We start from the raw sequence: 26,901 nt of genomic DNA, 5'->3' as shown, positions 1-26,901 counted from the left end.
ATGTTATAGCTAAAGGCAGGTTCAGCTTTGAGGGTTGTGTGTGTGTGTGTGTGTTGTGTGTGGGTTTTTTTTTTTTTTTTTTTTTTTTTTTTTTTCTCCCTCTTTAGATGTTCAGTAAATTGAAAACATTCTAATTTCCTTATTAATAATTTAAAATTTCAATCATGACTGTAGCTTGTGTAAAATAATTTTAAAAAGACAAATTTGTTTTTAGAGACATTTTTGGTGTACCTCAAGAGTTTTGCATGCAACCCTACGACAACCGATATAAATCAAATACTTGCCTCCAATTTAATGAAGTAATGGTAAAGTGTGTAAAGAGGACGTAAAAATTAGCGGGAAATAAAATTAACTTCTGTAACGTGTGCTTTTATTTTGAAAGTTGAATTTCTAAACAAGATGCGCTGTTATTTTGGTGAGTTCCGTCTTCTGACGTGTCGTGACGCTCTGAAATCCCTGCACGCTCACTGGGAAGCGTCCCGGAATTAACGGAGGAAAGAGACGGAGATAACGGTTCAGGTGAATTTCACAGATACCCGATAAACGGCACGGCTGAGTACGGCGGGCAGAGTGAGGAGTGACCGGAGGAGAGGGACCGTCCCCTCCGCAAAGCCCGTCGTTTTAGGTCGGTACGATGGGGGTCATCTCTGTTGTTGCTCTTTCTTGGATATGTTTTTGTACATGTTGTACCAAAACAAACACGTTAAGTTCATAAATAAAATAAATAAATAAAAAAAAATTACAAGCGAATAATAGTGGAAAAAGTATAAAACAGTGTAAAAGGGGGTGTAATATTATTAGCCTTGGCTCTTCATTGTATTGGGACAGTGTGTGTCCACTTAGGGCTAATCAGCTTTAGGCTGACTGACTGTGAAGATGAATTAAAATCTTTTCTGCTCTCAGCATGAGAGAGATGCTATCTGCTTACTCTCAACTGTTTATCTGACTGATTTAACTTTATGTTGAACTTTTACAAAAACATAAAGCAATCTTTGCTTTAGTCACGAATAAAGGGCCAGTCCACCATATGTACATGTGAGTTTATCAGTGTGCAGCTGCACTAAATAGTCTTGCAATGTCTGGTGTGGTTCTGCAGGGATGTTATTTTACACTGTGGGCCGCATGCAGCCCACTTGGATCAGAACAGACCTCTTTCTGTCAGTGTAAACTACACGTTCAATCTCTGAGATATCTCAATATAAGAAAAAAGAAGTGCAGTTTCAGCAGTAGGGCACAGTTTTTCTACACAATAACAAAATGCTGTAGTAAATGAAAGAAATCGTTACCACTAATCTTTGGGCTTAATTTGTAAGAAATAAGCAAAAGGGTAAAATTACAGAAAAAGTTCTGGGCACAGACTGTTCTGTGGTTACAAAATGTATTATTTGTTTTGAAATTTCAACAGTCGATAGTGAAAAAACAATAACTTTTATCTGATTTAAGTCTTTATCTATTATTTCCAAAGCCTTCCAGGGGCCCTGATCTTTGCCGTACCGATTCTGGACCTGGGCCTTAGTTCTGACACTCCTGTTTAAGAGGACGCATTAGAAACTACCATATAAGTAGAGAAAGATTACAAACACATTCATTAGTCATTTTTGGACTAGAGAGCATTTGTCAGCCTACTTATTTTGCAGTTAGTCAATCAGCCAGTAAAGTAACAGCTGTGAAATGCAGAAAATCCTGTACACTATGAATTCAAACACACCTCCTGCCATATGTTAATAAGATGCAATAGTGTGAAAGACTGTCTATGATCACTTGAATTAGTATTCAAACAGTTAACAATTTTAAACCCTAAAATAATCATTTTACACTTTAAAATCTTTTTTAAAAGAGTTCATTCTCAAACAATTGACTTTTTACACTCTTTCTCAGCGATGAGGCAGCAGGTCTGTCTGAGCCTCCCCCGTGGTGACAATATGGGCACAGCCTGTTCCTGCGTGCTCGTTTTCACCTCCTGCACAATTTCTACCGGCTGTTGCTTCTGAGAGTTTTTCTGCTGCTCTCTTCACAGCAGCAGATGGAAATTTTTGTTGAAGTGTTTTACTTTTTTTCCTTTCTTGTTAATAGTTTTGACGCTGACTTGCTCTCCGTCTCTCTTTAACTTTGTGTAGATGTGGAGTCCCTTCGTCCATGGCTGCAGCCAGATGACCTCTAGTGACTCCACCAGAGGACCCCTGCAGGGTGTGACAGATAAGCCAAAACATTATGACCGTTCACAACCAATTCCACTAAATGCCTCAAAGTAACTGAGGGTGGTCTCTGCTGCCTCAGGTTACCTTTAGAAGTGCAGATCTTTATGGTTTGGAGCTGTTTGGACTAGCAGTGTGTGTATTTGGAAGTTGGTTATAGGAATAAATATTAATGTACATTCTCAGTTCCTACTAATTACTAATGCCTCATCTCTGACAAAAAGAGTTATATGTGATGAAATGGCTAGCAAAAGAGTCGTCGTGTGTAGTATTTATTTTGAGAAACACTGATTTAAATCCCACTAAGACAAAATAGGGACTTCCAGTTGTCTCTGGAAATGGATTAGGCTGAAGCTGATGAATGTACAGTGCTGTGCAAAAGTTTTGAGCCACCCCTCAGTTCTTTATAGTTTGTTTTTAAAGTGGTTGTGGACAGTACTTCTCCAGGCTTTTTGACAGTTTTTCATAGTTTTCCTTTTGACATTGGCTGCTTTTTCAGTTATTTTCAGCCCAGTCTTCGCATGGTGGTTCTGACTATGTTGCTTGTTAACACACTTAACAGCTCAACCAATGGACAGTTGTTGTGTTTAAAGATAATAGACAGAAAAACACATTATTTGTATCCATTTTCTAGTTGAATCTAAGTGCAGTGTGTCCTTAAAGACTTTGAGGAAGTTCTGAAGAAGTGAAAGAAAGAGGAAGAAGTGGCAGACCTTAAAAAAATATGTGCAGTTGATGAACTGTCTCTGAAAGTCAAGTCCATAATAAATAGGAAAAATCCAACAAAAACCTGACACAAAAACCTGTGTGTCTGATGCTTCAGGAGATCAATCTTTCCGAAGCCTCATCAGAAAAGTTCTCAGTGGAAGGGTGGCAGTCAAGAAGCCTTTCTTAAGGAAGGCAAACAGGGAGAAAAGGGTGAGGTATGCCAAAATACACAAGAACTGCACAGAAAATCAGTGCTAACAATTTTTAGAAAGTGACAAATCCAAATTTGAAATGTTTGGTTCAAATCATCGTCGATATGTATGGAGGAGGTCCAGAGAGAGGTACAACAGTGGGTGTCTCTTCTAAAAGAGGTGGAGGCTCTGTCATGGCTTGAGGCTGCATTTCAGCCAGTGGTGTTGATCTTGTGAAATATGAACACATAGAACCATCAGATTTCGATTCACTATGCAGTAACATCTAGAAAGAATCTGATTGCTAACAGCTTCATTTATTAGCATGGAAATTATTCCAAATACACCGCATACCTGGATTGGAAACATACAGTTAAACATTATGAGTCATGGTTTGGCCTCCCCAGTAATATTATTGAAACTAGAGACTTAAAAGAGAGACACGAGACTCAACAAATCCTGAATATGAGAAGTTTGTAACTCTAATAATGGCCGTCAACCTCACCTGTCTCCCAACAGCCAATCATATTGTTGCACTGACATATATCCATTTGTTATGGAAGTAAAAAATCAGCTGAGTGTCCTTATTCCTCTCAGCTTCCTGTGTCTATGGGATGAGTCATTGATCATATCCTCACTTTGGACTGAGCTGTTAAAGAAGCTGTAATGTGTAACTTTCAGCATAAGGTAAAAGTAAGGCTCCTGACTACGGTAGCCATAATGCTCGGACAATCCATCAAGCGGTGCGGCTTCGTAGCTACCAAAGTTGTACTAAAACATTTTTTGACAGATTTTCGAGCGCTGTGTACCACATAAAATCGGTTCGAGGTCAGTAAGCACAACCAGAATTCATACATAAGGCACACGGGATTATAAGGGGCACTGTCGATTTTTCAGAAAATCAAAGGATTTTAAGAGCGACTTAGATTCCGAAAAACACTGTAATAACGACGGCCCGCTTGCATGCTCTACCAAAAAATGTGCTTTGTTGTGTATCTGACGGACGAAAGCTAAACCAGTTCCACACCACTGAAGTTGCAGCATTTTTACAAACCAATTCTGGTTCATCTGTTTAATTCAACGATCCACTTTCACCCTTCTCATTCTCCATCGCTGCCTTACTTTTTCTGCCATGTGCGTATGAAAACAAAGGCACTGCGCATGCGCGTTTTACCCATATTCCATTTTCTTATCATTCCTAACATTATACCGGTATTACCGTGAACTGTATGATATGGCCCAGCCCTACTTTTCAGTTTACTAATTTTCATCTGTTTGCAGTAAGACCAGCAATATTTCACCTGCATTAAATCAAAATCATGTTTACATTTCCCTTCTTGACTGGAACATTTGGATCAGTTTTAAGTCATATAACAAGCGATTAAATTACACAAGATCATGAGAAAAATCATGTTGTCTGACACCTCATGACCCTGATGAAGGCCACAAGCCGAAACGCGTTGGTCAATTGTTAAAGTTGTTCATCTTCCCTCAAGTGTTGCTGGAGTTGCTGCATTGTGACCTCTTTCACAGAAAGAAACCAAAACCTCAAACTTTTTATCTCATTAACTCTAGTGACCAAATATTTGGTGTAACATTTGAATTAGTTATGAAATTGCAGAAGAAAACTGTTGTTTTCTTTCCAATCACAGGCTGAATGAATCTCAAAGCTTTCTTTTCCTGCAGTGTTTTTTTTCTTTTAAGGTGACTTATATCAGAAATATTGAAACACACAAACAAATATGGCAGGAAATTCTACCAGGTGCTGTTGAATTCATATCATGCTCTGCCTAAACCAGGACGGGGCAGGGATGAAATATGCAGAATAAATCCTCATCTGTGCACGTTGACAGTCCCGATTGAATCTCAGATATCTGATGCTAAGATGAGAGAAAAATTAAGCAGCCACTTCCCTCCTATTGCCACTGAACGTAAGCTAAATTTAGCTCTCCTATTTTTGGACCATCACCCTCAATAAAACACATGATGCCGTGCGGAGATGAAAGCTCTGATTCTGTCCTCATTTAGGCCGCAGATGCGCCCACACACTCATACATGAGCATGAATGATCCAACCAGTGACTTCATGCACCAGTTAGCTCATCTTGCTGTCACATGTTGCTAATGGTAACAGCTCAGTTTCTCACATTTGCCTTTCTTTCATTTTTGAATTACAGCAGGATCTGCAGCACTGCACTTCAACACTGTTAACGGCTTTAACTGCCAAACAAGATGTACTTTGATATACTTAATCAGATCAGAAACTGTATATGGCAGCCCACCCACTTCTCAACCAGTTCAAACAAAGAAAAAGCCACACTGAGATCCTTTTATGTTAATAATATAAATTCAAAAAGAAAAGGAGAGAAAAAACAAATGTTTTCCACAATAATTAGAGCTGCATAGAAAATATATTATCTCATGGAGTAATTGATGTTCTGATTTTCAGATATTATATCTGATCCAGCATCCATATGTTGTTGAAAATCGTGAAATGTTTTTGGGGGGTTTTAATCTAGTTAAATAGCTAAAACATCTGTTTTAAGTCTGCTCAAATGAATTACAACTGACTAATAAATTATATTTTACTATAAACAGTATGATTGTACACAGTAAATGCATAAAAGTAGAAAAAATACTCAGGATAATTTATTTAATTTCACTTTATTTATTTGCTAAAGGCTATGCAGTGCTATGTAGGCTATTGCTGCTGATGTTAGGATTGCACCTAGACATGAGAGGCAATGTAGCTTATATGCACAATTGTATATTTATTGCAAGTGAACTCTTTAGGAATGTATATAAAAGAGGGAATGAGTGATATTCCAGATAATTTGGGTAATGATTTAGAATTCACCCAAAGCAAGCAGAAGACCATCTGTGAATGCATATTATATTGAACCTTGAATAAATGGGCTACGGTAGCAGAAGACCACACTGGGTTTCACTGTTGTCAGCTAAGAACAGGAACAACAACAAACTGAGGCTTCAATTTGCACAGGCTGAACAAAATTAGACAACAGAAGACTGGAAAAACATTGCCTGTTCTGATGGGCCTCGATTTCTGCCGTGACATTCGGATGGCAGGTACTGAATTTGGTGTAGCAGTTAAGGTTGGTGGTGGTGTAATGATGTGGTCTAGGCACACTTTGGGCTCCTTAGCCATTGTCCTTTCCATTCTTTGCCAGTGTTTTTTGATGAATTAAACTCTAATTAAATAGTGATTAAATGCCTCACAGAACTATCTTAATTGCTTGTTGTGAATCAAGACAAATTACAGTTGTCTTGACTCACAGCAGGACTATCATTTAAGACTGCTGTAGTAAAAGGAGGATTGTGACTTCCATCTGCACTAATTTAAATTCAGTGGTATGACTTTATTCTGGGACACATCTCTAAGAGCAGGAGCAAGACCCCCCCCCCGAGGCTGGGGTGGAGATGGTTTGTAATGTAAATTTTGCAGATATGCAGGAACTGTACACAATCTCAAGCAGCTTAAATAGCGCGCCCTATATGAGATTTGCTAATTGGATGTGTGGAAGCTTATCAGCTGAGGCGTCAGCTGATGTGATCTGGGATTGAGATCAGCTGATCTGCCTGGATTGTGACTGAGATTGACCTCATGATCTGCCTGAAACAGTACTGTGCTTGGTTAATATATAACAGAGAAAAGCAGGAAATCCTCTCGTCTGCCAAACTGCAATCAGTGACTGTTTCACAGTTTTTACTTGATGAGAGATTTCAGCAACGTTTCTGACACTTCCTGAAATTGATGGCCACATCACGTTACCATCTTTTAGAAATGTTCTGCTTGTTTGGGTTGAGCTTAGCGCCTATGCCATCTGCATGTCAGAATCTATTAAATGCATGCTGGGAACTGTCTCCATCTCCTTTCTCTTCAGCCTGACCATCCATCTGTCCACCTATTTGTATCTGCAGTCTTTCCCCTCCTTCCTCTAAGATCTCCCTCTTCCACTCGCCCTCTCATTAGAGCTGCTGAATTATTTAACATCAGACAGTGGGCTTGGCTGCTGAGCCAGAAGGAGATGAAGAGGAGAGGAAGAAAAGCTGGAGAGACGGGGAAGCATGGAGGTGTCCGATACTGCGGGAAGTCGTGAGTCAGCAGGGAGAGAAAGGAACAGTGGGAGGGAGGAGAGAAGGAGTTTATAGATAGCTTTAGGTGATACGACAGGAGAGAGTGGCGTCAAATGCCTCCCGGTGCGTTTGTGTCCGTGTTTGTGCATGCGCGCATCGATTGAGCGGAGAAGGTCATGGAGCTGAGAAGAGATTAGCAAACTAGACTCGGAGTAGGGGGAGCGCGGCAGCAGAGCTAACGCCTCCTCTGAATAGCGCAGAAACAGGAGGGCTCAATACAAAAAGGACAAGAGGAGCTGTTGCAGTATGGGGGAGAGCTATATGTACCAGCGACTCCCCTACACCAGAGGAGAGGGGGAGGGGGAGGACGAAGAGGCGGGAGACAGGAGTGTCGGTGGACAAATGGTAAAGTCTGAAGTTGTGGGTGGATGTGCAGCATCTCTTCTTCTCTGGCTGTAATTGTCTGTGTCTTTTTGTTCAGTATTTTTCTATGAATATAAGTGTGGGTGTGGGGATGCAGGTGTATTGATCTTGGGTCTAATCTTACAACAGACACCAGATTTCATTTGATGTCTGTTTAAATTATTTAGTGTCCTCATGGTTTAAAAAACAGTGTCTACTTGAACCCTGTAACTGCACCAGTTATAAGTTAAACCAAAATACTTCATTCTGAATTCAGTTTTAGGGTCTAAAATTACCCAACAGCAATTGACTATAAAGCAATAAATTAACAAACAAGCAAACAAATGTATTCCTGCCACTTAATTATGGAAGCTTGTTTCTGCAAGTCTGCAGAGGTAATATCAAGTTAATTTGGGTTATTGTCTCAAAATTTCATGTCAAAATTTTGACTTACTGATTGAGTATCTCAAAATTTAAAGTTACTTTTGATTAAGTAGGTCAACATTTTGAAATTTTAACTTACCTCTGCCTGGTTTTTTTTTGTTTTGTTTGTTCTGTTTTTTAATTGTGAATGGCAGACAAAAGCCTTCACACTTAATCGTGTTGCTTCCGTTAAATTTTAACCATTTTGTGCTGGGGTCCTGAATCCAGAGCGAACCTGCTAATGCTGGTCTAATGCTTAAGTCATGGTTCCACAATTGGGGCTGTTTGAACATGCGTTTGCCTATGGAGAGGGGATTTCAGCCAACTCAAACATGTTTCTGTGCGTAATGTGCTGCTCCCAAGGGTAAAGTTTAGTTTTGCAAAGAGCTCTATGACAGCGCTGTATTAATGCGTTTATATCTTTTAATAGTTTTGAAATATTAGGATGAAGCTAAACAAAAAGCAAGAAGCTAGAGCTAGTGGTTGTTTACCTTAGCTTAACAAAGACTGTAGACTACAGTTACAGACAAATGCTGTAAAGGTAACGCTCACAAACACTCTAAAGATCTAATGAACATTTTGTATCTTTATTAATTATCCAAGAGAGTTGTCACTTCACTTATTCTGCCTCAACAAACACAGAATATTGCTCATTAGATGCCATTTACTTGGATTTTTCTCTTTCACATAGAGCCTGGCTAGCTCCTCTGTTCTTGGCTAAATTAAACCACTGTTGGTTTTAGGCTTCACATCAGTAAATGAAGTTTGTATGTAAGAGTGCCATTAGATTAAGGCAAAGTAAATGTTGTAGTATATTGTCACAGTATACGGTATACAATTAAAGCAATTAGTTAAGAAGAAATTGTAGTTTGCTTATCATGAAATGGTGCAAAACTGGTTTTAGTTAATAATTTAAAGTCTGTGAAAAACTTTAAAGGTCTTTCAACATGTGAATCTGTGAATCTGCACATTTGCTGCACATGCAAAATGACTCCTGCTTTGAGATCAGGAGGAGACACAAATTCCAGCCTTAAGGGGTCTCAAGCTAGTGTACTCCTCGTGTCTGCACAAAGCCTGGATAAGTGGGAGGGCTGCGTCAGGAAGAGCATCCAGCGTAAAATCGGTGCCAAATCAAATATGCAGATCTATCCGCTTTGGCTACCCCTTGGGAAATAAAGGAGCAGCAGAAAGTACCTTTTTCTGGGGAATCTGCAAAAAAAGATGAAACAGTAGCATCCTAAACAATTGTCAGAAAATGTGTTTGTTGAATCTTGAAAGTCATTTTCAGGAGTAAAAATGCCCCAAATTTTCTTACTCCAGCTTCTTAAAATATGAGCACTTATTGTTTTCCGTTCTTGATGCTTTTCCAGATATCTAATCATTACATTGGTGCTGCAGATGTCACATCCCATCAGTCATTTTGGCTTTTCATAGCTGAGAGTAGCTCCTGCACTTAGAGCACACATTACAGTGTGCCCATTAATGGGGTCCATTAACATCACACTCAGTAATGGAACAATTCAATCACATAAGCAGAGTTATGTTAAAACTGCAGGCTGTTAACAGCACTGTATGTATCCTGATGCAGGTGAAATGTGTGTTTGCTGTGCAGATGCAGTGTGAGGAGGGCACAGAGTGGCTGCTGGAGCTGCTGACAGATGTGCAGCTGCAGCAGTACTTCCTGCGGATCCGTGATGATCTCAACGTCACACGACTCTCACACTTTGACTACGTCAAGAATGAAGACCTGGAGAAGATCGGCATGGGACGCCCAGGTACCTCTTTAAGTGTTTTTCACCCCAAACCTACGTGATAAACAGGTAATCTAAATAAATATCAGATGTTTCTGTGTGTTATCTTTTAGAAAAATACACTATAAACATACAATAAAATCCAGGTTTATTTGTGTTTGTGTTTTTGCTGGTCCAGGTCAGAGGAGGCTCTGGGAGGCAGTCAAGAGGAGACGAGCCCTTTATAAAAGAAAATCCTGGATGAGCAAGGTGCAGTACCTCTCCTGTCCTGAAAGTTGCTCAAGCAAGGCTGCAATCTCACAATATGATATTCATGTATAAGCTGCATTTGTAAAAATGTCTGCTTTCACCCTCAGGTATATTTAGGAAAAGGAATTTTAGTTTGTATTGATGTGGCTTTGATTCTAATTTTTTTTTTTTTTCATGTTATGTCACATGGTCTATGTGTGTCTTTTATCAAAATAGGTTAATTTAGATTCATTTAGATTCAAATCAAGCGTGTTCGCATGCATAAGAAGTTTCTGGCCCTGCAGGTGTTTCCAGTGAAACGACCGGACGCTGACACACAGCAGCCCCACGGGGCATCGTCTGCCGCGGTCCCGGCCAGTAGTGAGTCAGGGGCTGCGCTCACCTGCCTGATTAGAGAGTCGGAGCTTCAGCTGTTCGAGCGGCTTGGAGACGGGACATTCGGGGTGGTGCGGCGAGGAGAGTGGACTGCACCCAACGGCAGAGTGGTGAGATGAAGAAACACAGTATGAGGCTGAGAATGTATGACACTTGGGTCCCATCTAGGCTAAGCATGTGGGTCCCATAGCAGTTTATCCCTTTTTGGCCTGTAAGAAATATATCTGTGGGCAATAGGGCTGGGTATTGTCACTGATTTCTAGAATCGATTCAATTCCGATTCACAAGGTCCTGAATCGATTCGATCCACGATTCGATTCAGTTCGATTCGATTCAGTTCGATTTTGCCTCAGACAGTCAGAAATATTATAATTCAGATCAGTATATTTACATATTATTGTATCTATAAATAGAAAGCTGACACTCGCAAGACTTTATCAAAGGTGTGAGCATCACAGCAGATGCCTTTGTGTCAAAGTAGCTGAAGATAAAACACAGAAAAACATGAAGGTGATTTTCCTGGCCTGGGATTTTATAAAAATATTCTGCAGTACATCAAAAACGAAAGAAAACCATTAATCAACATATGAACATTACCTCTGAAGTTACAGCGGTTTTATTAGAGACACGGCTGAGCGCTTTGCATTTTTCATAATTTTAAAAAGTTTAAATTTGTTCAGAAACCTATTGAACCGCAGAAAGTAGGTTTTCTTTTCGGAAGTAAGTAAAAGGAAAAAAAACAGCAGCCGACAGCGCTGTAAACAACGGTAGACTTGTGCGTAACAAGCAAGCAAATAATGCAGAAAACAGATTTTTAGACGGGAAACTGTTCTTGAAGTACAGAGAGAGAGAGAGAGAGAGCTGTGCATGAAGTGTGATTTTATCGTGGTGGAAGCAACAGCAAAAGTCAGAGGGAGTCCATGACGATGTTTATGTGAAGCTTAGTTTGGATCTTCTTTTGCTGCTGGTTCGGTCAATATTGTTTGGAGAGAGATAAAACTAACAGCTTTAGAATCAGTGCAAAAAGGGCGTAAACACAAAGCGCGGAGCTGCCGAAACATCAGAATCAGCGAGCTGTCGGCTTTCAGCCCCGACCGTGTCCGTGCCATCGAGAAAGGCGACATCTCACTGATTCTGATCCGTCGGCGGGTCCGCGCTTTGTGTTTACGTCTTTGTGCAGAAACCGTGTACCTGCTCTCATTTACTGTCTTAGCTGTTTGGTGGTTGTTGAAATTTTGTGAGATTTTGGCGTTTTGGGCAAAATAAATGTATATTAAAAAATCAATTCAGGATTTTAATGAATCAATATCACGTTATCCAAGCCAGAATCGATTTTAATCGATAAATCGATTATCAAAACCCACCCCTAGCGGGCAACTCATAGTCTGCTTGCATGAGAAAACCTACGTAGGAGGTAGAAAGGGCAAAGCTGCCATGGGCTCTGTGGGCACCAACTAGGGTCCAAGTAGGATAAATGTGGGTTTGCAGCTGAGAGAAGGTGACTGATTCAAACCATTTTAGTAAAATGGATCTTATTGATATACTGAAAAAGAAGTGAATGTTATCAGTCCAATCTTCCATTTTCTGAAATATCACACGTGTTCTGCGGCCCACTGTGGGTTGTGTGGGTCTGCCCGCATCGAGGCCACACATGCCCCAAAAGAACACATTTGCTGGGTATTTGTCACTTCCTCTTAAGTTAGAGCATCCCATTTGAACTCCACAAAGTCCATCCATCCATCCATCCATTCGCTTCCACAAAGTGATTTACTCATTTATTTTTTACAGAGGTTTCTCTAATGTCGTCATCTCCTTTTCTTTGTAGTTGTCAGTGGCAGTAAAATGCCTGAAATCAAATGTACTGGACTCAGATGGTCTGGATGATTTCATCAGAGAGGTGAATGCCATGCATTCACTGAGCCACCAAAACCTCATCCGCCTGTATGGCATCGTCCTCACACAGCCTATGAAGATGGTAATCCATGAGACACACACACACTTATAAGAGGGAGTTTGTCCTCTTTTTGAGAACTTGATTTATTTCCAACAGTCGATATATTGTAGCTGCTGAGCTATCAGATGTTTTCAGTGTTTTTACGTTGAATGTTTCAGAGCTGTTAAGCTCAGTTTAGCCTGCAGGAGTTTCTGCTGCCTGAGGTCTGGCTACTTTAGAATAGCCCTGAATATAAGATCAGTGTTTCCCACACACAGAGGAAATTCAAGTACAAAAGAGTTCACACAGTCTGCAAGTTAAAGATTTGCCGCTTCCAGAGGTAACATAATTTTTTAAAAAAAGCACTGAAAACAGTACAGACAGGATATATATTTCAAAAGCAGTGCACAAAACATATAAACACAATGAGCTCTGAGCACATTTTGTTTGTTTGAGTGTAGGTGGCTGAGCTGGCTCCTCTGGGCTCTCTGTTGGATCGGCTCAGAAAGCGTCAGGGTCACATCCTCATCTCCTCGCTGTGTAACTATGCCGTGCAGGTCAGTTAATACCGAAAGGAAAAAACCCCACAATGAAATTCAGTTTTATCACACTGTTCTCTCTATTAGATTTTCTTGAGTACAGCTTCCATAATATTTGTACATTTGTTTAAATTTAAATGTTTATTTGTTGGAGATACAGCTCTATTTTATGACATTTCCCATGTGTAAGAATGCAAAAATGCTCCCATCTGTCACTCCACACCTTCTCCACAGGTGGCCTGTGGGATGGCTTACCTGGAGCAGAAGCGTTTCCTCCACAGGGACCTCGCAGCCCGTAATGTGCTGCTGTCCACCAATGAAACTGTGAAGATTGGAGACTTTGGCCTAATGAGGGCACTGCCTAAACACACCGACCAATACGTCATGGAGGAAGGCCACAAAATCCCTTTCCCATGGTGAGAGTGACTTTTTTCTGTCTCTACATACTATCTGTGTTTCATTATCTCAGCATCTCAGTTGTTTTTCACCGATCTCTCCAGGTGTGCTCCAGAGTCTCTGAAGTCTCGTACTTTCTCTCACGCATCTGACACCTGGATGTTTGGGGTCACCCTTTGGGAGATGTTCACCCACGGACAGGAGCCGTGGCTGGGTCTGAATGGGAGCCAGGTGCATCTTTGAACAACCCTCTGCCATAAAAAATTATATAAATGAATTATTCATTAGCTTCAGCTAATCACGCTATTATTTATGTGTCGGTTTACAGATCCTTCACAAGGTGGACGTGGAAGCTGAGAGGCTGTGTAAACCAGACGATTGTCCTCAGGATATCTACAATGTGATGCTGCAGTGCTGGAGCCCCAAACCTGAAGACAGACCAACTTTCATTGCCCTCAGAGACTTCCTGCTCGAGGTAGCACAGTAGTTTAACCCTGGAGAACCCATGGGGTCAGATCCGACCCCATTGGTTTACTAGGTAACCATGGGGTCAAATTTGACCCCATGGGTTCTCCAGGGTTAAGTAAAACACTGTCTATCGTAATCACTAAATGTGCTTCAGGAAACCATTCTTTGTTGGCTGCAAGTATTTATTCCATGTCTAAAGGCTGTCTTTGACTCTGCTGGTGACACTGACGACACTGTGTGTGCTCTGCAGACCATGCCCACAGATATGAGAGCCCTGCAGGACTTTGAGGAGGAAGACAAGCTCCAGATTACAATGAATGATGTGATCACCATCATTGAAGGAAGGTCAGTGTGTGATGTTTTGTTAGCTAGAACATGCCTGTAAGGCATCCTTTTAGACTGATTTTGAGAGAGAAAGCAGTTTCTTAATCAGGTTAGTGGGTTTGAGAGTCATGCTTATGTGAGTGCCTACTACACAACAGATCTCCCGTTGAAACTGGATTCCTTACATTGTAGAAAATTACTGCAATTATAATCTTATGACTTCCTTATCACATTAATGCATGTGTGCATTGTATATATTGTATGTCTGTAACTACCTAACTACTAAATTAAAACCCAGAAGTTGGCAATTAAGAACGTGTACTGCTACAAGAATGCACATTACTGTGGGACAGTCACCATGTTGTTTGAATACCTGTTTGTGTGTTTTCAGGGCAGAGCACTACTGGTGGCGAGGTCAGAACAGGCGCACACTGCGTGTCGGTCAGTTTCCCCGTCATGTAGTGACGTCAGTCGCCGGTCTTTCCGCCCAGGACATCAGCCGGCCACTTAAACACTCTTTTATACACACTGGACATGGAGACACAGACCCCCAGAGGAGCTGGGGACACGCAGACCGCATAGACAGGTTAATGATACAGTACCTACAGTAATGTAGTGTCATACAGTGTGCTTCGTCAGATGTGACTGTGCTCTCTGTGTCCGTGGATGGCTGTAGGCTGCTGGGCTAATGTTAGAGTCCCACCACAAGTCCAGAACGCAGAAATAGAAAACTGGAAAATGAATCTATTACAGAATAGACTCTTCTTTAAAACAGGTTAGGAAGGAGGATTTCTAGATTTGTGTTATTTACATTAGGATTCCACAATGATAAGGCAGGAGAACAGATAACAGTTCTAAAAAAAATCAGTTTGAAAGGAAAAAAATCACATAAAGACAAAGCACTAAAATTGGGTTTTAACTGAAACCATGCATGTACTCTTTTAAGACTGCCTATACTGCAGCTCCCCACTAGAGGGCAGCTGTGTATCATGCATAGTTTAACAGATGTTTTACTGTTGAGCTTTAGAGGATTTTAGAAGACACGTCCACATCACTGCACTGTTTGCAACAACAGAGGAGTAGTGAAATAATTTTACTGATGTTACAGTATCTGCAACGGGATTATTAACATGTTATTAACAAGTATGTTTTATTAGCTTCAACCATCTTCAGTATGAGTTAAAGGAGGGGACTTGGACTTATTTTCAATTTTAAACTTTTATTACATAAAAATGATTTTCTTTCCTTAGCCTGTACTTGGGGAACCCCATGGACCCTCCTGATGTCCTGGGAATGGATTCAGGCATTGCGAGACCAACCAAACTTCCCAACCGTGCCAAGAGTAAATTCATTTGTGCCGTGAGACGTGTGCCGTGTATTTTTGCTGAATAGTGATCTAACTTTTCTGTTACACCGATGCATGTCAAATCGAACCTAAACGCCTTTGTCTGTTTTTATCAGAGCTACCTCCCCCTCGTCCACCCCAACCTGCCGTTCTGCTCAAGAGTGAGATTTTTTTCTTTAATCCTTCAAACACATGCATGTCAGTAGAAGCAATTTTCTAAATCTAGAGTTTCATGTGTGTCCAGAGCCGTTCTACGACTCTGTGATGGACGATTACGATGACGAGGAAGACGCCAGCGCGTCGTCTGGGTTGAAGAAGCTGGGAGCATCCCTGGGTCTGAAGCTTCGGCCGTGGGAGGGGACAGGCGTGCGTTCAGCCAAGAGCGAGGTGTCGCTTATTGACTTCACCGATGACAGTTTCAGCTCTACCACACCTTCTCCGCTCACTGAGTCTCGGCAACTGGATGAGGACACCCTAAAGGTAGCTCAGGCCTGAGTCAGACTGTAATAGTTGATGCTCTTACCCTCATTAGTAAGAGATTTTTTTTTTTACTTCACCTAATGTGACTTCAAGACTGCATTGACCAATATGAGTCCCATTTCCCCTTTCATTATGGCCTAGAACTGTCTTTTAATGAACTGTTGAGGGTTGATCAAGCTGAGGTTGGCATGATTCTTTTCTTTCTTTGAATGTCACCCACTCCCCGAGTGGAACCATCCTGTAATCACAGCAGAGGGGTCTTATATTCCCAGCTCATCTGGAGAATTAGTCATCTGATCTTTTCAGTTCACCCTCTACAACTAAACAATGATTGTGATGTAGTTCAAAGATTTTCAAGACACATGAGGGACCTTACATGGCCACATGCATGGCAGTATCCTCAATTAAGTGGAGGTGGTGCACACACAGCTTGAAATCTTTGCCACTACTCACAAATGATGAGCTGTCTTGTTCCCCAGAGTCAGTGGTCCAACCTTTGGCCTAGAAATGTCATAAATAACCCCTTCCACTTGAATTCACCCAAGGCGCGTGCAATGTGATGGATGATCAGTACTTATTGATTGATAATGTACACGTTCACGCTTTAGTGGTCTTCAGCGGAGTTGCACAGTAATTCCACCTCATACCTTCAGTCTGCCTTCGATCATCCTGACCAAGCTGCAGCTTCATGATATTTATACTGAAGTTTTTGAAGTAAAAGTAAAATTTATTTATATAGCTCTTTTTAAGACAGGAAGCTATTACAAAGTGCTTCACATGGGAATAGAAAAGCATTTCAAACAAATCAAATCACTTTTAGTGTCACGTCACATTACTGGTACACTGGTACAGCACATGTGAGCAAGCTTCACAGGCAACAGTGGTGTGCAAAAAATATAAGAAACAAGCCAAATATAAGAGCAGGAATGTGAGAATTATAAGAATAAATATGTAAATTTTTAAGGATGTTTGCACATTAGTAATATCAATGCCAATATATATATATATATACATATATACATATATACATATACATATACATATATATATATATATATACATACATATATATATATATATATTTATGTATGTGTGTGAGTGTGTGTATATACATACATATGTGTAAAATATACAGAGGTCAGCAGTTTGAATATTGTGCACAAAAATGGCATATATGTACTAGAGATGGACCGATCCGATATTAGTATCGGTATCGGTCCGATACTGACCTAAATTACTGGATCGGATATCGGAGAAAAATAAAAAATGTAATCCGATCCATTAAATATCACGAAAGCACCTCACAAAACTTGCAACACGCCGTAACTCGCCTCAGAACGTTAGCACGTCGGAGCAGTATGCATCACGTGATAGAGCGGCTGTGGCATGCGGGACCTGTTGGTGGTCTGGATAGCATTTGGAGCTTCGCTAGCAACCCGGCATTTCATCTCCGACAAAGTTATCCCCGAGAGAAGTAAAGCAAGTGTGTAAGGCCATCTCTGAATGTTTGTAAAGCATTCCTGCGTTAAGCTTAACAAACGATATATGGACCGACAGCCTCTTTTTGCTGCTACTTCAGTCATGAAACTGATCAATGATCAGCTGATCGGCTTTTCTGTCGCAAGTCCGTCTCTCTTGTTTGTTTTTGGCCCACTTTGCACCAGAAAGAGGAAACCAGCGGCTGAACAACAGCAGCACGTTTAAGCTTGATAAGCTGTTGTTAGAATTTATTTAATATTACTTTCTACACCAGGATCCTTTTCTACATAGCTGATGCTGGTAACTGTGCAGGGGCGGATCTAGCAAAGTTTAGCCAGGGGGGCCGATAGGGCATTAACAGGGAAAAGGGGGGTACAAAGACATACTTTTCTTTCTTATTCTCATTTAAAATGTCTAGCTTTTAATAAATAATTATCTGACACCCAAAGTTTTAATTTGATGTAAAATGAATAGAAGTCCATTACTGTATATAGTCACTATTAAGTCTAATATATATACCCTAGTAAGCTATAGTACTTTTTCCTTTGGGAAGGTACCATCTGTGCAGTCTGCAATTTTGTTGAAGAAAGATGTTGAATCTATTTAATATTTCTTGAAAAATAATTGATTTCTGTGCATTTTTTTTCACACTGCATCAAATTAAGGTTGATTACGTCGATTAAGCATCATGAGGTGGAGTGTGAGGGGTGGTTCCCTATTTTTTATTTATTTATTTTTGTTGTTGCTGGGAGTTGGAACCCCATTAGTTAGGTTGCTTAATATTTACGCTAAGTACTCTTTAAAATACCAGAATAGGGAGGATGGTGTAGGTTTAAGTTTATTAGATTGATCAGTATTGCTTAACTATGAAATATTTTTTTTTGCATACAGGTATAACAGAATAGCTTTAGTGTAGTTGTTGTTTTAAACTTGAGTATGAACTTATACAAAATGCAGCAAGATATTTAAAAAAACAGTTTTGTTGATTAAAAAACACTATATCAGATTCATATCGGTATCGGCAGATATCCAAATTTATGATATCGGTATCGGTATCGGACATAAAAAAGTGGTATCGTGCCATCTCTAATATGTACATTATGGAGTGCATAGTGTTGAAGTTCCGGTAGGTGAGAGTGAGGTGTCTATGAAGTGTTCAGCAGTTTGGTGGCCCGAGGGGAAAAAGCTGTCCCTCAGTCTGCTGGTTCGGGACGGATACTGCAGAACCTCCTGCCTGACCGAAGTAGTTTGAACAATTTATGGCTGGGGTGACTGGAGCCTTGATGATCCTACCCACTTTCCTCAGGCAACACCACCACCTCCAATTATCCTTTCAGAACACAGCACCACTCTCTGGAGAGCTTTGCGGTTGTAACCGGTGCTGTCGCCATACCACGTGGTGATGCATCCAGTGAGGATGCTCTTAATGGCACAGCAGTAGAAGTTCCTGAGGATGTGGGGGCTCATGCTGAATCACTTCAGACTCCTGAGAAAGAAGAGGCGCTGCTGCGACTTCTTCACTGTTTTGTGTGTACTGACCATGTGAGATCCCTCGCCAGATGTCGCCTAGGAAACGGAAGCTGCTCACTCTCTCCACAGCAGCGGTGTTGATGGTGATGGGGGTATGTGCTTCCCTACACTTCCGGAAGCTCACTATCAACTCTTTTGTGTTTGTGAGTTTGAGGGTGAGATGGTTGTCTTGGCACCAGTGTGTCAGGGCGCTGACCTCCTCCCTGTAAGCCATCTCATCACCTTTGGTGACCACCACCACCAAACAAACAATATAACAATATTGAATAATTGAAACTTGTGACTAAAACAAAACTCTAACCCTAGAGGAGGTGGACCTTAATAGGTCAACCAAAAATGACCACTTCCAACTTCTGGGTTCTGTAATAGTTTTTTTAAACAGAGCTGTACTGTTGGCTAAACAAGGTTAACTTAATATCTTGGCTTGAACATTAAAAAAAAGAAAGAAAGAGGATATCCAGACCTTTGCAAAACAATTTTTCAGGATTTTCTGGCTGAAAGTCAGGTTTTCTTGACCGACAGTGGGTAACTATGCATAAATAAATATAAATGTAATGATGATTTGGTACCACATTTGATGGAAATCGGTGCATTTTCTGGTTATTTCTGAAGAATTAATAAGCACAAATGTGAGTAATTCAAACCCCACTGAACACAAAGAAGTAATATTACTGCAGCAGTGATGATTTCCTTTTGGCTCTGGCTCAAACTTTTTTTTTTGTTATGCAGGAAAAATCTTTTAACTTTTCCTTGTATCTATTTGTCTTCTCAGGACACTCCCTCCATTCTGGACTGGCCTCTCCCCCAGCCAGCGTACGATGAAGTTACTGCAGAGCCTGAGGATCAATCAGAGGACCAGGAAGTGCGGTCCATATACAAAGGGTTGACTGAAGAAGCTTCTTCATCCGCTGGTGGTGGCTTGACAGGAAGGAGCGAATCCCAGTCAGCTGACCTCTTCCAGGAGCTACAGAGGGAGGTAGTAAAAGCTGTATTAATGCCATTCGGGATCGATTTTTACTCTTAAATTATCACCCAAGCTAACACAAAGCTGCTGTTTCTCTGTTGATGTAGGTGATGGTGAAGCTGCAGGTTCCAATGGCAACAGGCCGCTCCCTCCCCTCCTCCCCACTCCCCATGCCTCTGGCTCCTTTGGGCCCGCACCGACAGATCCATCTTCCCCCTCCATCTCCCTCGTCTGCCTCCTCCTTTGCCTCCTGCTTTGAGGACAGGCCTGTGCTGCCTCCTCGCAGTCCCGTCCCTCCTCTGCGTCCCTCCAAACACAACCTCTCCGCCCGTGCCATAAACCCAGAAGCACGCACCAGCTCCATTTCACTGGGCAACGAAGATGACACACCTCCTCAGATCCCACCCAGAGACCACGCCTTTTCTCAGCCAAGCTCCCGCTCCTCGTCACCTGTAGCATTGCCACCTCCTCCTCTCGCCGTCTCGCCGCGTCGGGCATCGGGACTGCTGGGTCCACTCCTGTCCTCCAACTCTCCATCGTCGTCTTCCTCTTTGCCTCAAGCTTCATCCCATTCCTCACGCTTAGGACTTCCTGGCTCATCGTACTCCTCCACGTCCTTACTGGATCCACTCGCCTTTCGTGAGGGCCGTGGCCTTTCCTCACTGATTGACAGTTCGCAGAGCTCTGCCCCTGTCCCACTGCCGGAGAGACCAGCTTTCCTGGAGAGGTGAGTTTTTCATGGAGGCAGATTTTTATGGGTGGAGAGCAAAAAACGAATTTGTTCCCTTGATAATTTATATTTCTTCCAGAGCATATATGTATAAACAAAAAATAGTCCTCAAATGTAATGTTGGGGTAACATTATATTTTTGCCAGCTCAGTGTTAGAGATTTTTATGGCTCTGACATCAGCACTGCACCCTACAAAAAAAACATGGGACCAATCAAGTGAAATGGTACACATGTACACTGGGGTGTTTGTGCATGTGAGGGATCATCCAATTAACCCCAGCATTGCGTGACACTAACTAAATGGCAGGTGTGCTCCTTCTTCAGCGCTTACTGACTTTACACGGATATATTTATTTCCAAATTTCCCACAGTGTAAATAACAAGTGACAAATACCCACTATTATGTGAATAACACCTAGGTTGAAATGTGACATAATTTTTATTTATTATTATTTATTTTCATGAAGATCAGGAGCTAAAGTGAGTCATCAAATCACTTGGCATGAGGCATTGCTATTTTATTAGCATTTGTTGTAATAGAATATTTTTTCAGCTTGTTTGAATTTGTCGTCAAGCTGTTGAAACAAAGCTCACATCTGTGTGCCGAGTTCAGGGGGGACCCCAATACAGAAAACAAGCAAGCTTTTAAACCAGATACCAAAGACAAAGAGGAAGACAGGACTGTGGGCGCTCACCAACCACTTGCCAGTTTGGACCTCATTTGTCCTTCATAGCATCCTTAAGTCTTCATACCATAGATTAACGAGGAGCTGGAAACATTCCTCAGATATTTGGGTCCACATCGACATAAAAGCATCACACAGGTGCTGCACATTCGTGATGCCAATCTCCTGTTTCACTGCATCCTGAAGGTGCTCTAATGCACTGAGACGTGGTGACTGTGGAGGCCACATTATACTCATTTTCATTTTGCAAAATATACTCATGTATGCTGTGGTGTTTAAGTGACACTCATTTGGTGCCAAGAAAATATAATCCACATCATTACACAACCACCACCAGCCTGAACTGTTCGTACACGGCAGGATGGATCCATGATTTCTGACCCTACCATCTGAATGTTGCTGCGCAAATGTACTCATCAGTCAAGGCGCCACTCTTCCAATCTTCAGTAATTCAGTTTTAGAGAGACAGGAAGGAGCGAATCCCCAGAGAACTGCTGCTCACTGGGTGTTTTTTTTTTTTTTTTGGGGGGGGGGGGGGGATTCTCTGTAAACCTCGGAGATGTTTCTACAAAAATCCCAGTAAAGAGCAGACAATAAGAGTGGGGCAGACAATCGCACCGGCGGGAAATTAACCAAAAGTAACGTGCAACTGGAACAAGACACAGAGGAATCGTAATTAGAAACTAATGAGAAATTTGACATTTTACACAGCATCCCAACTTTTTAAGTAACACAGTTATGAAAGCAAATAAAAGCTCATGCTAAATAAATGTTTTATAGTTGGAAAATGTCGTCAGAGACTTATTATTACGAGAATTTCTTCAGTGCAACAGTAAAATTTCAGATGTCATTCACAGAGAAACATCATCAGCTAAGGGGCGATGGTGGCTCAAGAGTTGGCAGTTTGTCTTGTAATCGGAAGGTTGCCGGTTTGAGCCCCGGCTCGGACAGTCTCGGTTGTTGTGTCCTTGGGCAAGACACTTCACCCGTTGCCTGCTGGTGGTGGTCAGAGGGCCCGGTGGCGATAGTGTCTGGCAGCCTCGCCTCTGTCAGTGCGCCCCAGGGTGGCTGTGGCTACAATGTAGCTTGCCATCACCAGTGTGTGAATGGGTGGATGACTAGTTGTGTAAAGCGCTTTGGGGTCCTTAGGGACTGGGTAAAGCGCTATACAAATACAGGCCATTTGCCATTCAAAATAATTCATATGCCATATTTCATGTTTCTTAACAGATACGGAGCAGCCAACATGGCGGCAGTCAAACCTATGATGCAGCAGCACCCTAGTGGAGCCAAACCGAACACTTCCTACAACAACAATAACGGCCGAGCTGCAGCTCCCAGCATTCAACGGGAACAGAGCATCACACAGGTGAGGGAGATCATAAGGAATGTCACTTTTTCTATTAAGAAAGCAGATTTGAATCATATTCATATGGTTTTAACATTACCTGAGGAAGAATAATATTAAAAAAGAAAATCATTAACTTTATTACTAATTTCATTGGGACTGCGAATTAGGGAAAAACTTCAAGGGGCTTGTGGCTAATTTAAAAACAGTTTGATTCATTGCAAAAGTGACTGAGAGAGTTTAAAAAGAAGGAAACCTGCTCGTTTTGTCACTTCTTCTCTTTGTACAAGCATAGTAACAAATGTGCCCATGCAGAGTTACTCTCTGAAATAAAAGTAGATTTCTTTTCATGTGTATCCATATGACAGTTGCACTTCTTTAAAATGCAAACATGACGTTAAGTTTATTGTCTGATTGTCAGGTCCAAGGAGCTGTGCACGGTGTCACGATAGAGGAGTGTCAGGCTGCTCTGCAGAGCCACGAGTGGAGCATCCCTCAGGCCATAAACCATTTAAAGGTGCAACTGTCTGTCTATACACCTTCCTAGTTTATTTGTTGCCGTTAACAAAGAATATATAAATGAATCAGAGCGCAAAAAAGTGACATATTAACAGCTATTAAGTGTGTTACTGACCTCTTGCAGTTACTGATGGACCTGTGTGATCCAACACAGCAGAAAATTTAAAACAGAATTGCTGAAAAAGAAAAGAATCAATGTGTTGCAATAGCCGAAAGTCCAGACCTCAGTGGGAAGGTATGAGAGCTGTGCATAAATGAATGCACTTAAACCTCAATGAAGCAACTATTAAAGAAGAGCGGGCCAAAATTCAAACTTGTGATGTCAGATACTGATAAAGTCCTACAAAAAGCGATTACTTCAGATTATTGCTGCTAAAGGTGTTTCTACAAGCTATTAAATCATGGGGTGTACTTAGCTTTCCACATGCTGATTCTACATTTTGGCTTAGTCTTGTCACATAAAGACAAGACTAATAATGACACGTTCAACCATAGAACTGAAAGAGGGTTGTATACCAGGGATTGTAAACACACACATTGAGTTAGGGAGGTTACTGATTGTTTTTGTCCTGTGCTTTTAAAGGTCTTATTATAATTAATGAAACTGGATTAAATTGTTTTCTTTCAATTTTAACATTTAAGCCATTCAGTGGCTCTGCTTTTGAGAAGTACATAGGTAGCTAAAGTTTATTGTTATCATAAAGGTTAGGATGTGGGAGCTTTTCTGTTGCTAAAGAAAGCCAGTGTTCATGCTGCAAAAGAGCATCAGAACAGCAAGAAGAGAGTTAAATGTAGTAAAAACAATGATGGTAAATCACGTGTCTAAAATGCTTCTTTCACCATCTGCGCTGTAGGTGGAGCAGCTGTTTCGGCTGGGGCTGCGTTCAAGAGCAGAGTGCGAGGAGCTGCTGCAGCATCACCAGTGGGACCTGGAACATGCCAGCACAGTCATGCTGGACACATACGGACCACATCGCAACAGGTAATCAAAAGTGAATGGACAGAAAAGAGCGGATGCCCACTTTGTTTTTTGTAGTACTGAGCTCTGAGTTACTACTGTCTGTAGCGGCTGATGTCTCTCCCAGGTTGAAACCTGCTTTTAATGTGCCGCTGAGTTTGTCAGCATGACATGACAGCACAAGCACAAATGTGCTAACGATCCATCTGCTTCCTCCATCCTCCTGTTAGACTGCTGCTCCGTTCGCTTTTAAGGAAAATTTTATTCACTTCTTAACCTGTGGCTGTCAAATTTCTGACTTCTGGCTCGTTGACACAGTGAGAAAAAGAACTTGAGCTAAAATAATCTCTCAAGTAATTTTCTTATTTTAGATTTTCAGTTGGTCATATTGGAAAGAGTGCTTGTAAAAAAAATAAATAAAATAAAACCTCAAGTTCTCATTTTTACTTTTATCTAACTTTATGGATTTTGCTTTTGTCATTCATTTATTTGTTGTCCACAGTAAGCGTCATTATATGTCAGCTCAGACACAGCTGACACTCAGCGATCATTGTCTCATCAAAGTAATAAACTTTTGTCACTGGTATGTAACTGCTACTGTCACTAGGGGGCAGTGTCAAAAGTATGTGGAACCGCTGAATGTGGAAGCTTTTTGGAGCCAGAGGTAAATTATCCACTAAGACTTGCAGGCTTGATTTGTAAAATACAGACACAGACTCCTGCTATTAAGTTTGCAGTAAGATAAAGTATCTGGATTTCTGTTTGTACAGTTGACTACACTGCAAACAATTTTAAAAAAGGAAAAAGTAACAGCACAAACATGGTCAAGAGGAGGTCAGCAAGTCATATTCTGCTGTGGTGACAGCTAACAGAAAAGCAGCAGCCTCGTAAAAATCCATCTGTCATCCACGCATCCCCAATAAAAATGTGAGCAGGTGAGCTTAGTTAGAAATATGAGTAGCTGTGAACAGGAAATGTAGATGTAGAGGCAACATGTTTATTTGTTCTGTAAGTTTAGGAATTTTAACACACGATTCACTGCTTTTTTTCTAGCCAACCTCCAGTGGCCACTACAGGAAGTGCAGTTTTTGGCTTCATTTTTCAGCCCTGCTTAGAGCTTAAACACTCAGTGTTCAGCGATTGTTTGCTGTTTTACAGAATCCTAAACAAAGCAGCTGATATTGTACATTGTTTTTCTGCTTCTTAGGAAGTGAGAGCAGGAGGACAAATTGAGCGGCAGTCACCTTCTGACAAGCTCCCGAGCTCATCTGGATCAGCGCGCTGACACCGAGTCGGCAGGATGACTCATTGCTCCAAAGACCAGAGACGCTTTTTAATGGTCATTAAAAAGCGTCTCTGAAGCAGCATATGTGAATACCTGCTACTACCTGTGTCACTCACATGCATGCTCACTATAACCTAAAGGAGCAGCTGTTACATGATTCACAATATTTACTTGAACAGTTGTTATTTATCTTTTTTTTGTTGTTCTTTTTTTTTTATCATTGCATTAATCCAGAGTTTGTTTCAGCTGGTAGCTGCTGCAGACTTTTTCTGGTTGTGAGGTTGTTGTAGAGGCCTGTGTGTGTGTGTGTGTGCGTGTGTGTGTGTGCATAAGCTTACTGTAATGTCAAATGGCTTTTTGCTGTCAAAAAGAATCAGGGAGGTATGAGCTGGCGTATAGTTGCACTTTTAGGAAAAATATACAATTAATGTTGTATAAAACATTTTACCGAGCATGTCAACAAAGATGCTAACTGCTGGTCAGAAGAACAATCTATCAGTGAAGTGAAAATGTTGATATGACTGAAAGCATATCAGATATTATTATTATTACTGTATTTTTGTGTCTTAAAGGTTCCATGTGGAGTTTTCATGTAAAAAGGCATTCAAAAGTCTTGAAACCTGCATTCTTCACATCCCAGCATGTCGTCGTCTTTCCTGCCGTCGCTGGCAAATTGCAATGTGAATCGTAAAAAAAAAACTGCTTCATAGTGCTTTGAGAGTTCAAGAACTCCATAGGTTGCCTTTAAGCAAAACATTTCTGGCTTTACAACAGCAGGAATTCTGAGAGTGATGTCTTTAGTTTTTATTATAGGAATATTCCTACCTTTTCCTCGTGGATACAGGGTATTAGTCAAATCTCTGCAAATTAGATATCTACTGCTACTTTAAACTCATGGTTAGTATTTCTTACTGTGATTCTGCTGTATGATAATCATCATGCTGAAGAACCTGTCACGCACTTGATTTAGTGGGCTACTGCTACGTGCTGTCGATGCCAAATTTCACAATGCGTGTGTGCAGATATTAATAATTTTAACAGCTACATGGAAAATTTTCTTTTTTTTACAAAAAAGCAAACAACAAAACTGGAAAGTTAAACTTCAGACAGGTGGTAGCAGCTTGGTGAATATGTTTATAGCAGTCATAACTCAGTATGTGTGAAGCATTCAGTTAAGCTCAACTATGAAATCTGTTTAATGTGATGCTGACTATAATGTACTGTTTAATCTGAGTTGCTTACAAATGTAAAATGCAAATATGGCCTTTGTTGTTTTATAATAAACTGTAATCTCATTTCTGAAAGCTTTCCTGTGGTTATTTCATTAGTTGGATACAGCAGGAAGACTGGAAGACACAAAGCGGAGATGGAACTCTACATATGTGGTTGGCAAAGACGTTAAGGATATGGAAGTCTGATTTTAATGGGATAAACTAATCTTTTGATTAAATAATGTCAAATTAACTGAAAAAATCCCCCTAAAACTATTTTGTTTACACCAGAGCAAGTGGACCCTGAAGCATGATGT

The 26,901-nt window shown here is 41.0% G+C and overlaps 1 protein-coding gene across 2 annotated transcripts; it reads left to right on the top strand.

The window, feature by feature from the left end:
• Positions 1–430: 430 nt before the first annotated feature.
• tnk2a (tyrosine kinase, non-receptor, 2a) lies at positions 431–26,677 on the top strand. 2 transcript variants are annotated; one of them, XM_084939741.1, is made up of 21 exons: positions 431–625; positions 2,118–2,187; positions 9,626–9,788; positions 9,943–10,013; positions 10,298–10,498; positions 12,214–12,363; positions 12,783–12,878; positions 13,095–13,276; positions 13,361–13,487; positions 13,585–13,731; positions 13,975–14,069; positions 14,440–14,634; positions 15,299–15,390; positions 15,510–15,554; positions 15,638–15,873; positions 19,655–19,858; positions 19,954–20,573; positions 22,494–22,632; positions 23,033–23,128; positions 23,985–24,112; positions 25,296–26,677. In XM_084939741.1, exons 3-21 carry the CDS (start codon positions 9,626–9,628, stop codon positions 25,300–25,302), a joined length of 2,994 nt encoding a protein of 997 aa, XP_084795867.1. In that variant the 5' UTR covers positions 431–625; positions 2,118–2,187; the 3' UTR covers positions 25,303–26,677. The 2 variants fall into 2 exon arrangements, with proteins under 2 accessions (XP_084795867.1, XP_084795866.1); XM_084939740.1 differs by lacking the exons at positions 431–625; positions 2,118–2,187 and adding an exon at positions 6,933–7,593.
• The last annotated feature ends 224 nt before the right edge of the window (positions 26,678–26,901 follow it).

This window comes from Perissodus microlepis, chromosome 9 (assembly GCF_051167445.1).
Source record: "Perissodus microlepis isolate ML-2025 ecotype Zambia chromosome 9, ASM5116744v1, whole genome shotgun sequence".
Lineage (NCBI taxonomy): Eukaryota > Metazoa > Chordata > Actinopteri > Cichliformes > Cichlidae > Perissodus > Perissodus microlepis.
The sequence above is the reverse complement of the archived record's forward strand: the minus strand, read 5'-3'. Positions and strand labels throughout refer to the sequence as shown.